General features: G+C 49.3%; 1 protein-coding gene across 1 annotated transcript in view; it reads right to left on the reverse strand.

Moving 5' to 3' along the window:
- STAB2 (stabilin 2) overlaps positions 1-10,751 on the reverse strand; it is a 121,016-nt gene that overhangs the window by 13,666 nt on the left and 96,599 nt on the right. The window contains 6 exon segments of the mRNA XM_023749817.1: positions 1,045-1,178; positions 3,393-3,534; positions 4,960-5,153; positions 7,264-7,371; positions 8,039-8,143; positions 9,751-9,924. Of these exon segments, the coding sequence (XP_023605585.1) occupies positions 1,045-1,178; positions 3,393-3,534; positions 4,960-5,153; positions 7,264-7,371; positions 8,039-8,143; positions 9,751-9,924 (857 nt within the window).

Genomic DNA, 10,751 nt, shown 5'->3' on the forward strand with positions numbered 1-10,751 from the left:
CCACACAACCAGCAAGCAGGAGAGCAGAAATTCAGACCCTCCAAGATTCTGGGTCCTGCCATCAAAGGCTTTGTCAGGTCTGAGGAATGGTAGAGAGACTGGGTAGTGATGGAGGTTGGAGGAAGAGTTCTAATATTATATCGTGTAGGCCGCCACCGCCTTTGCTCCCACTGAGCAATCACTAGGTAATTCTGAGGTGCTGGCCTTTCCAAATGTACAGGCTTCTGGTTTTTAAGGCCAGGGCTCCACTTCCCACCTGGCGGTGGCTGAGATCTAGGCCATCCTCATTTACCCCCTTCTCGGCCCCTTCAGACACAGGGAAATCCAGCTCATCCAGAGAAATTGGACTGCTTCGTGGACTCAGGGAGACACGAGGCTTGTGGTCATTGATGTCTTCCTGGGCTCCAGCTGTGAGATATGCACTCCCAGGCTGTGCCGCTGCTGAGGCAATTGAATGTCATGGTCAAGAACAGACTTTTGGCCCTAGCTGGTTTGGCTCAGTGGATAGAGCATCGGTCTGCGGACTGAGGGGTCCCGGGTTCGATTCCGGTCAAGGGCATGTGCCTTGGCTGCAGGCACATCCCCAGTGGGGGTTGTGCAGGAGGCATCTGATCGATGTTTCTCTCTCATCGATGTTTCTAACTCTCTATCCCTCTCCCTTCCTCTCTGTAAAAAATCAATAAAATATATTTAAAAAAAAAAGAACAGACTTTTGGAGTCAAGGCTACATTTGACCACTGGATCTTCCACTTCCTGACGAGGTGACAACTGGACACCTAAACTTACCCTTTCAGAACCTCACTTGCCCAATCTGTACCTCCAGGCATGTTGTAAGGATGGACAGTAATGTCAATGAACCACCCCTCACAGTGCCTGACACATAGTAAACTCCCAGTGGCTGTGACACATTGTTATTGTAGCTCCAGGAGCTTCCTGCACTCCCCTCCAAGAAGGCAACAGCCAAAGTGTCCCCATGGCAAGAAGAGCCTGTAGCTCCTCGCCAGCAGACCCTGCTGCCATGGTACCCACCCACTGGGGACCCACCTTCTGAGCATAGGAGAGCTGGTTGTAGGTCGCCATGGTGGCAGCTTCATTGGCACAGGCCTCTTGGGCTTTGTCAAAGGTCAGCTTATACTGGCCCAGAGGGGAGCGGAGATGGAACACCCCAACGGTGGTATCTAGATAGGGAAGGAGAGGAACCGCCCAGGTCAGTATTTCCGGCAAAGAACTTTGAAGAACGTTCAAAGCAGAAGGCCAGCTACCGAGTCTCTGTATGTGGAATCATCCATTTGTCCCTTTGTGTCTGGCTTATTTCATGTAGCATGTTTTTCAAGGTGTGATCATGTTGTAGCACGTGTCAGAGTTCCATTCCTTTTCAAAGCTGAATACTCTCCCGCTGTAGGGATAGACTGCATTTTGTTTACCCATTCATTTGGGGATGGGCATTTGGGCTGTTTCCACCTTTTGGCTATTGTGCATAATGCTGCTGTGAACATGGGTGGACAGATATCTGTTTGAGTCTGGTTTCAATTTTTCTCTATTCTTCTCTCATTTCAATTGGATCGTCAGCATGAGATAAATTACTGTCTTCTATCTTATTAGTTTTTTTTCCTGGTCTTATGAATTAAAAATTTTTTTCAAAAATTTTTAGAAATTTTTGAATTTCTCACTTAGAATGTCCTTCTAAGTAGACAATGTCATTATCCTATGTGTTTTCCCTGCTTTTATGCACCCTCTAGATCATCCCCAAATGATGTCGTAGGATGGACAGTAATGTTAACAAACCACCCCTCACAGTGCCTGACGTATAGTAGACCCCCAATGGTGTCTTAGGGCTTAATTTATTTTATGGACTGAATGTTTGTGTCCTCCTCAAATTCCTATGTTGAAATCTTAACCTCAATGTGATGCTATTAGAAGGTGGGGCCTTCGGGAGGTAAGCAGGTCATGGGCGTGGAGCCTGCATGAATGGGCAGAGCCTTTATGAAAAGGACCACATTACTGCCTTGTGAGGACACAAGAAGTTGGCCGTCTGCAGCCTGGAAGACAGTCCTTACGAGAACCTACTGTGCTGGCTGGCACCCTGACCTTGGACTTCCTCCTCTAGAACTGGGAGGAATCAATTTCTGTTGTTAATGATCCACCCAGTCTACGGTACTTTGTTGTAGCAGCTCGAATGGACTAAGACAGTACATAACAGGCCTTACGTCGATAGTTATTATTGAGATGCTAAGAACTGCCTCACTAAAGCAAATCCAACCCCGTCAGAGACGTCCGTTGGTCATAGGTGAGGTGGCCTGAATCACTTTCTGAGACAGAGCCCTCCTTGCCTTGGTTCAGAACTCGTCTGTGGGCCCTTCATGGCTTTCCTCCATCAGGTTTCAAAATGCCCTGTCAGCCGGGCCTCTGTACTTCGTTTTATGACACCTGTGGGGTTATTATAAGCCATCCACATCGTCCTTGGAAGTAGGTGGGCCTATGCCACTCAGTGTGCTACTATCCAAACGACTGCGAGGAAATTGATTCTGCTCCTGGCAGCCACTTCCTCTTTGTTATTTAAACCCTTGATTATGCTCTTTTCCAATTAAGGGTTGCAGGGATTGCTAAGCAACTTGAGGAAACAAGTATCAGGAAAATTCACGGTAGAGGACCTTTGAGCTCCTGTCTCATTCTCAAGGCTCAGGGTACAATTCTGAGTTTACTTGCCCCTCCACTCAGGGGTCCTGGGGCTCCAATTTTTTATGTTTTAAAAGGTTCATTAACTTGCCAATTTTTTAAAATCCTTCCCAGAGGATATTTTCTCTATTGATTTCCAGAGAGAGTGGAAGGGAAGGAAGGAGGGAGGGGGAGAGAGAGATATCACCAGGAGAGAAATGCATCAACTGGCTGCCTCCTGCACACACCTGGGGATGGAATCTGCAACCGAGGTATGCGCCCTTGATTGGGAATTGAATCCATGACCCTTTGGTCTATGGCAGGGGTGGGCAAACTTTTTGACTCGAGGGCCACAATGGGTTCTTAAACTGGACCGGAGGGTCGGAACAAAAGCATGGATGGAGTGTTTGTGTGAACTAATATAAATTCAAAGTAAACATCATTACATAAAAGGGTATGGTCTTTTTTTTTTTTTTTTTTAGTTTTATTCATTTCAAACGGGCCGGATCCGGCCCGCGGGCCGTAGTTTGCCCACGGCTGGTCTATGGGCTGACACTCAAACCACTGAGGCAAACTGACCAGGGCAAGTTGTAAAATTTAACGCAGTTAAAATTTTTACTTTTTAAAAGTTAAATTGTTTTTCTTTTCCTCTTGCGCAGACCCTCCCCCCACCCCCCATATCCTCCCACCGCCTGAAGACCAGGTGCTTTGGGCCCGCAGCCCCTCGCCACACTGACCCTGGAAGTGGAGGTCGGTACAGTGGGCATCGGCATGGCACTGCCCGTTGTCCTGCAGGCAGCGGTCGATGGGCAGCTGCTCCGGCTGGCAGTCCACCCCGTCTCCGACGTAATGACTTTTACACTCACACTTGTGCCTGCCCTGTGGGGAGAACGGAAAGGTGAAAAAGCCCCCTGTCTGGGACCCAGGACCCCCTAGTGCTCTGCGGCCCACCATCCAGCATAGGAAATGTTCAGAAGGATCGAGAATATATGCCTCTCCTGTCCAGTGGGAAAGAAGTAACCGCCACGTCGTGTTTGTTCAGGATCATGATGAAATGCCGTCCTTTACATCTCAGCTCAGGGGAGCCTCCCTGACCCCTCAATAAGGCAGCTCCCATGCCTCTGCCACACTGGCCGGGTCACGTTCTTCCTGACCCTTGGGGCGCCCCGAGAGTGTCTTGTGCATGAGTTCTGCACTGAGCACCGCCCCTCCCTCTGCTCGAATACAAGCACTTTATTGCGACATCCCTGGCACCTGGAACAGCACATAGTAGGTGCTTGATGACCATTTGTTGAATCAGTGAATGATCTCAATTGATCCCACAACAATCCTATGGGATCTGCATTATTATGAGGCCCACTTTGCAAATGAGGAAACAAAGGCTCAGAGAGGTTAAGTAGCCAGCCTCAGGCCACACAGCGTGTAAGTCTGGGAGCTGGGACTCAAAAGCTGTCTGACTCTGAGTTCATGTTATAACCACTGTGGACATTATCTCCCACCATCTTCTCTTCCCACCAGATAAACAGGGCTCCAGGCGCTGGTTCCATTCTAAAAAGACTTGAGGGCCTACCCGGTTTGGCTCAGTGGATAGAGCGTCGGCCTTTGGACCAAAGGGTCCCAGGTTTGATTCCGGTCAAGGGCACATGCCTGGATTGCGGGCTCGATCCCCGATAGGGGGCGTGTAGGAGGCAGCCAATCAGTGATTCTCTTTCATTATTGATATTTCTATCTCTCTCTCCCTCTCCCTTCCTCTCTGAAATCAATAAAAATATATTTAAAAAAAGAGAAAAAAAGCAGAAGGTGGCCTGTTGTACCTGTTTTTTTTTTAAAAAATAAAAATAAAAATATAAATATAAATAAATTAATTAAAAGGCTCGAGGGAGTGCCCAAACCTGCACTTTCCTGCCACCTCTTACCAACTCCTTTTGTTTTAATAAACGTTTGAGTTTGGATGATTTTAGATGTACAGGAAAGTTGCAAAGATAGCAGAGAGAGTTCATCCCATCTGCCCTCCACCAGCCTCCCCTAATGTTAACATCTTACGTCACCATGGTACACGGGTCAAAGCTAAGAAATCAGCGCTGGTCCATTACTATGAACTAAACAATAGACTTCCTGTGGAGTTCACCAGTTTTTCCACGAAGGCCCTTTTCTGGCTTAGGATGCCGCCTCGCCCTTCGCTCGCCGACTTCACGAGAAGTAGACCGAGGTGGGAAGAAAGGGTAGAAAGAGGCCGAACGGGAAGCAGAGGGGAGAAGAGGCCGAGTGAGGCCCCAGAAGCTGATCTTGGGGAGACAGACTCACCGGGCCGGTCATCCTGCAGGTGGCATGCTCATGACACCCCCCGTTGAGGCCGTCCGCACAGGGGTCTACCTCCGAGCAGCTGCGACCGTCCCCCTTGTAGCCCTTCGGGCAGCTGCAGGAGACCTTGGTGCCCTTCTGGGAGCACTTGGCGACCTTCGCACAGCCCCCGTTGTTCTGTTTGCAGAAATCCACCACTGCAAGAGCAGGGAGAGAGGGCTCATGAGCCACTGTCTGCGCAACGGGCTTCAGATTGGGCTGTGGGTCACCTCAGGGTCAGTGGCCCCAACATGTTGGCGCCCTCTCCCCCCAGGCCCTGTGGCCTCTGAGTTAGCCTTTGCAAACCCTACTATCCTGTGGCTAATCCTCTCAAAGATCAGGCCTGACGACATCAGCCCACCTCTGCCCCTTGTCACATACTGCTAGCCTCCACTTGGGTAGCACTTTTCTGCGTGAGTTTGGGTGTTTAATGTTAGGACGGTCATGCGTGTATATGTGTGTGTGTAGAGTTAGCCCACGACAGAGGACGTGTGAGATAGACATGACCCCATTCTACAGATGAGCAAATTGAAACTCAGAGACCTTCACTGATCTGGTGAAGGCAAAAGAGCTAGAACGTGGCGGGGCTGGGATGTCAACCCAGGTTGGTTTGACTCTGAAGCCTGTGCTGTCCCCACTGTTGTGCTGCCTCTTATCACCTTTGTTTTCACAATCCCCCAAATTTCAACCCAGTCACAGATTAGCTCTAGCCTCAGGAGTAGCTGGAAAGCCATCTGATTTCTCTTACCTGCCTTTTGGCCTAGAGTTGTTGCAGCCACTTGAGACCCTGAGAGAATGGACATTAGGACAAAGGCCTCCCCCTAAGGATGGGGGGGTAGAAAGACAGACCTGGGACTCTGCTGCCATTGTTGAGGGCTGAACCATTTCTGGACTGCCTTGTGGCAGATTACCAAACAGCAGGCCTAGCCCTAGTTGGTTTGGCTCAGTGGATAGAGCGTTGGACTGCGGACTGGAAGTACCTAGGTTCAATTCTGGTCAAGGGCGCCTGCTCAGGTTGCAGGCTCAATCCTCCAGTAGGGGGCATGCAGGAGGCAGCTGATCGATGATACTCTCTCATCACTGATGTTTCTATCTCTCTCTTCCTTTCCCTTCCTCTCTGAAATCAATAAAGATTTATAAAACAAAACAAAACAAAAAAACAGCAGGCATAGTGAGATCTCATTTTTTGTAAGGAAAGTTTATATCTCTGTGAATAATTATTATTTTTTTAAAAAATATATTTTATTGATTTTTCACAGAGAGGAAGGGAGAGGGACAGAGTTAGAAACATTGATGAGAGAGAAACATCGATCAGCTGCCCCCTGCACACCCCCCACTGGGGATGTGCCCGCAGCCAAGGCACATGCTCTTGACTGGAATCGAACCTGGGACCCTTCAGTCCGCAGGCCGACGCTTCATCCACTGAGCCAAACCGGTCAGGGCTCTGTGAATAATTATTTGTGAAAAAAGAAAGTACTTGTGGCCAAGACTATTCACTTCCCCTAGTACCTATTGTCTCCTTTATAGATTTTTAGTTGGGCTCATGGTTGCCCAATGAAAGACTGTATTTCCCAGGCTTCCTTGGTACTACATGTGATAGATAATGAGGGTACAACCGATGGGATAGAAGCAGACAGGATTTTAACAACTAGTAGGTGTGCCCTTAAATCTCCTTCCTCCCCCTCTTGCTGCCTGGGATGTGTTTATGGTGGTAGCTATCTCAGGTCAGGCAACTGAATGATGGCAGAGCAACAAGATAGAAGGAGTCTGGGCTCCCAGATGACCTTTCAGAGTGATACCTCATGTTAGCCCTGGATGCCTCCATCCAAACTGTTCTATGAGATAAAAATAAACACCTAAACATCAGCCATATTTATGCCACCGTTCCTTTGGGTCTCCGTGTGGCTGAACTCATATCCTCACTACTAAATACAGACATTGCCATGTTCAGAGTGGTTTTTACTAAATAGTGGGAGTATGTGTAGTTTTAACTATTTTTTTAAATACTATAATGTATATTCTGAATTTTTTGAAGACTGGAATACTCCTAGAGTTAGAAAAAACACTACAAAATAAAGTGCAACACAGTCTGCAAAGCAATTTCAAACCATGACCTGGGGGGTGGGCAGGTCAGGTGTAAGCAAACCCATTAAAGAAACTGAGTCAGAGACGGGATAGGTATTGCCAAGTGGCCCAGGTAGGAGGTAGAAGGGCCAGGATGGAGCCCGGACACTATGACTGTTTCCCACATGCACAAATGGGACCCACCTGTGCACGTTATTCCGTCGCCTTCATAATTCAGGTTACACTCACACGTGTTGTTCTCCTTACAGGTAGCGTGAGCAGAACAAGGAGGTGTGCACACTGGGGGCAAAGCTGCAAAGAAAAAGGTCACCGTTCATCCTGTGTCATGGTGAGAAGAGGTGAGGCCCACTTAAGCTGTCTCCCCAAGACTCCCCTCTGGCTTGCCACTGTGTTTCACAAGTGTCCCCTCATAGCCGAGGAATGGGGTCATTTGCTAAGGTCCTTCTAGCCTGGAGATCGCTGGCCCTCACAACAACCCTCCCCCCGACCCCACTGCAAAATGTGAAACACACACTTCTTTTCAAAGGATGAGCACATCAAGGCTCAGAGCGGGCCACTGGTCTGGAAAGTAGCAGAATCTGGAACCAGATCCAGGATTCCCGACTGCATTTCCTATGAAAGCACTCAGCCTTGGGGCCTAGGACCACAATCCCGGGGCCCATCCCTGCCCGATCCTGTATTCTTTGCCTGAGGTGGGTCCTCTGTGACTGCACAGGACTGCATGCTAGTTTCATGGGTTTGCATGAAATATTTTCATCTACGTTTCTTTCAAGTCACCACACTTCCTGAGGCCTGGGGCCACACATCCAAGTCAGCTTTTCATGTGGCGAAGGGAGCACCTGCTGTGCTGCCTTTTTTTTTTTTTTCAGGTGGTGCTCAGACCCAACCTGACTTGGACGCTCAGGGCAAGGTTCCTGACCCCTGGTGCTGCGGGTGGCTGCTCACACCCATGACAGACCTGCCTGCGTGTCACAGAAGCGGCCGGTCCACCCAGCTTCACAGAGGCACTGTCCGGAGCCTGTGATCCCCTCATCACACTGTCCGTGGTCTGAGCAGCCACAGGCTGTAAAGCAAATTGTGATCAGTGATCAGTGATTAGGGATTGAAATCCAATCAACCAGCTCACTCGCCACCTGTTGGCTGCATTGTTGGTGTGGGAGGCAGCCTGCTTGTGTCATAGTCACTCGCTCATTCATCCATCCAGACATTCAAAAAACAACTGATTCAGTGGCTATCTTGGGGCAGACATGGCTGGGCAATGAGGTTACATCAGAAAACAGAACAGAAGAGGGAGAGAACCTTATCTGGGGCCCCCCTAACAGAGAAATCTATTTAACAGTAAAATCTTCAAGATATGTACCAATTCTTTCACTTCTCGCCACCCCCAGCACCACCACAGCCCCAGACAATACCAGCTCTCACCTAGGTTGTGGCATTAGCTTCCCTAAAGGTGAACCTGCTTCTGTGCTTCTCTCCAGCAGTGTATGCTCCACAGGGCAGCTGAGCCATCTTTTCTAATCTGCTCCTGACACTCCTCCCTTCATAACCTTCCACTGGCCACCATCACACTCAGAGCAGATGCCATAGATCTTTCTTGGGCTAAGATGCCTCCATGTGACCTGGCCCCTGGCGACCTGCAGATTTCATGCTTTCCTTTCTTCTTCTTCTGTGCTCACTCTGCTCAGCCACTCTGGCCTCTTTGCCGTTTGTTTCATGGCAAGCCTGCTCCTGCCTCAGGGCCTTTGCGCTTGCTCATCTCTCTTTTACCATTCCCTGTACCTGCTTCTTTGTATTTATACCTTTACTAGAGGCCCGGTGCACCAAATAATGCACAGGTAGGGTTCCCTAGGCCTGGCCAGTGATCAGGGCCAATCTGTGGGGTGACTGGCAGGGCGATCAAGTGGGGGGCGGGGAGAGCCCCACTGGCACCCACCTTGGCTGGCCTGGCGCTGCCCACTCACCAGCCCCACCTCCCACCACTGCTGCTGGTCTCCTCCTTCAGCGGGGGCCCTCCTCCCATCCTATCACCCCACTGGTCATCCCTTTGTTGCTCCCTGGTGGTTCCACCATTCGGTCGATTTGCGTATTAGACTTTTATTATATAGGATAACTATTTTTTGTTTCTGCAGTTTTTATCTGTTTTCTCCCTTTGAATACACACCCTTTGAGAGCTGGGGCTTTGCCCCCTCCTACACCACTGTGTCCTTACAACTTAGAACAATTCCTGGCTGTTAAGCCTCTGAGTGCCTTAGTTTCCTCTTCTGCTAAGTGGGAATAACAACAGTACCCACCTCAAAGTGTTGCTGTGAGGTTTAAATGGTAAAACGGATCTGCCTGGCACATAGTAGGCACTCCATAAACTACTAGCTATCAGTATTCGTAAGGACTGAATAATACATGTTGGTTGAATAACTGAATGAATGAATGTTGCTCAGCCACAGCTTGTCTTGGTGGCTGCAGGGGATGTGAGCTCACTTTCAGAGATGCAGCTCTTTCAGTGGATGGAAATGCGCACACATCTGAGGGGGAAGGGCATGTAAGGGGAGGCAGATGGGGGTGGGGGGTGGGAGAGGGGAAGACGCATGCTTCCAGGGCAGGAGACGGGTGTGGATCAGGGCAGGGAGTACTCAGTGGAACAAGAGGCTGAGCAGGGGCGGGGGTGCCACCTACGCTGACAGTTAGGCCCGAATCTCCCTGGCCAGCACAGCTCGCACGCTGTCCCGTTGAAGCCAGTGTTGCATTTACACTCTCCCGTGGCCCAGTACTGGTCAAGGCAGACACCCCGGTTATTACACGGGGCATCTGGTCCTCCGGGGCAGGCTGGAAGAGACAAAATTACAGGGACTCAACAGCCTCCCCAGCATTTGTAAATGCACTGCTAACCCATCCGCAGCTGTGGGCTCTGAGCTCCATTAGCCCAGAGGGACTGTGGCCCTGGGGACATACCCACACGATGTCTCAATGTGTAGGGCAAACCGCTGAACTTAAATGTATCTGATGGGGTTCTACCATGGCAGGGTGATACCCTGAACTGTGTACTGTATTTGGGCATGAATAGATCTGGGCTGAATAATGAACATGCTCTGAGGTTCAGATCTCTTAGCTCTAGATGATGATGATGATATGATGATGATGATGATGATTATGATGATGATAATATGCCCTACCACATTGTGACATGAAGATCCAACGAGGTACTATAACTTAGAACATTTTAAAACTATAAAGCACTGAGCAAATGGAACGGTCCACACTTTAGTGATGGAGAGTGGAGGCTGGGTGAATGCGTGGACTCCCAGCCCAGAATTCTCTCAACTGAACCGGAATAAATGGACCTTGGGCTTGCTTCTCATTCTCTCTGTGCCTCCATGTTCTCACCTGTAAAATTGGGATGGCAGTGTTATCTACTTCTTAGGGGCTTTGAGGTTTAAATATGAAGATGTATATGGGAAGTAGCACCCATGTGTGGCCGATAGGAAGTGCCTTGCATTTGCTATGCTGCTGTATTATTGTATCTAGACACAGGGGATTCAGGATGGGGCCCAAATGCCCTTTGACAAGGAGCCCTTTCCTGGTGAAGAAAGGGAGGACTATGTTGTATTTCCAGTAACAGGGGGGTTTTCTATTGAGAATGGCCCAAACATATCATGTTAGTCTAGCACCCTGCCAGG

The sequence above is a fragment of the Myotis lucifugus genome, unplaced genomic scaffold (assembly GCF_000147115.1).
Source record: "Myotis lucifugus unplaced genomic scaffold, Myoluc2.0 scaffold_10, whole genome shotgun sequence".
In the NCBI taxonomy this organism is placed as follows: domain Eukaryota; kingdom Metazoa; phylum Chordata; class Mammalia; order Chiroptera; family Vespertilionidae; genus Myotis; species Myotis lucifugus.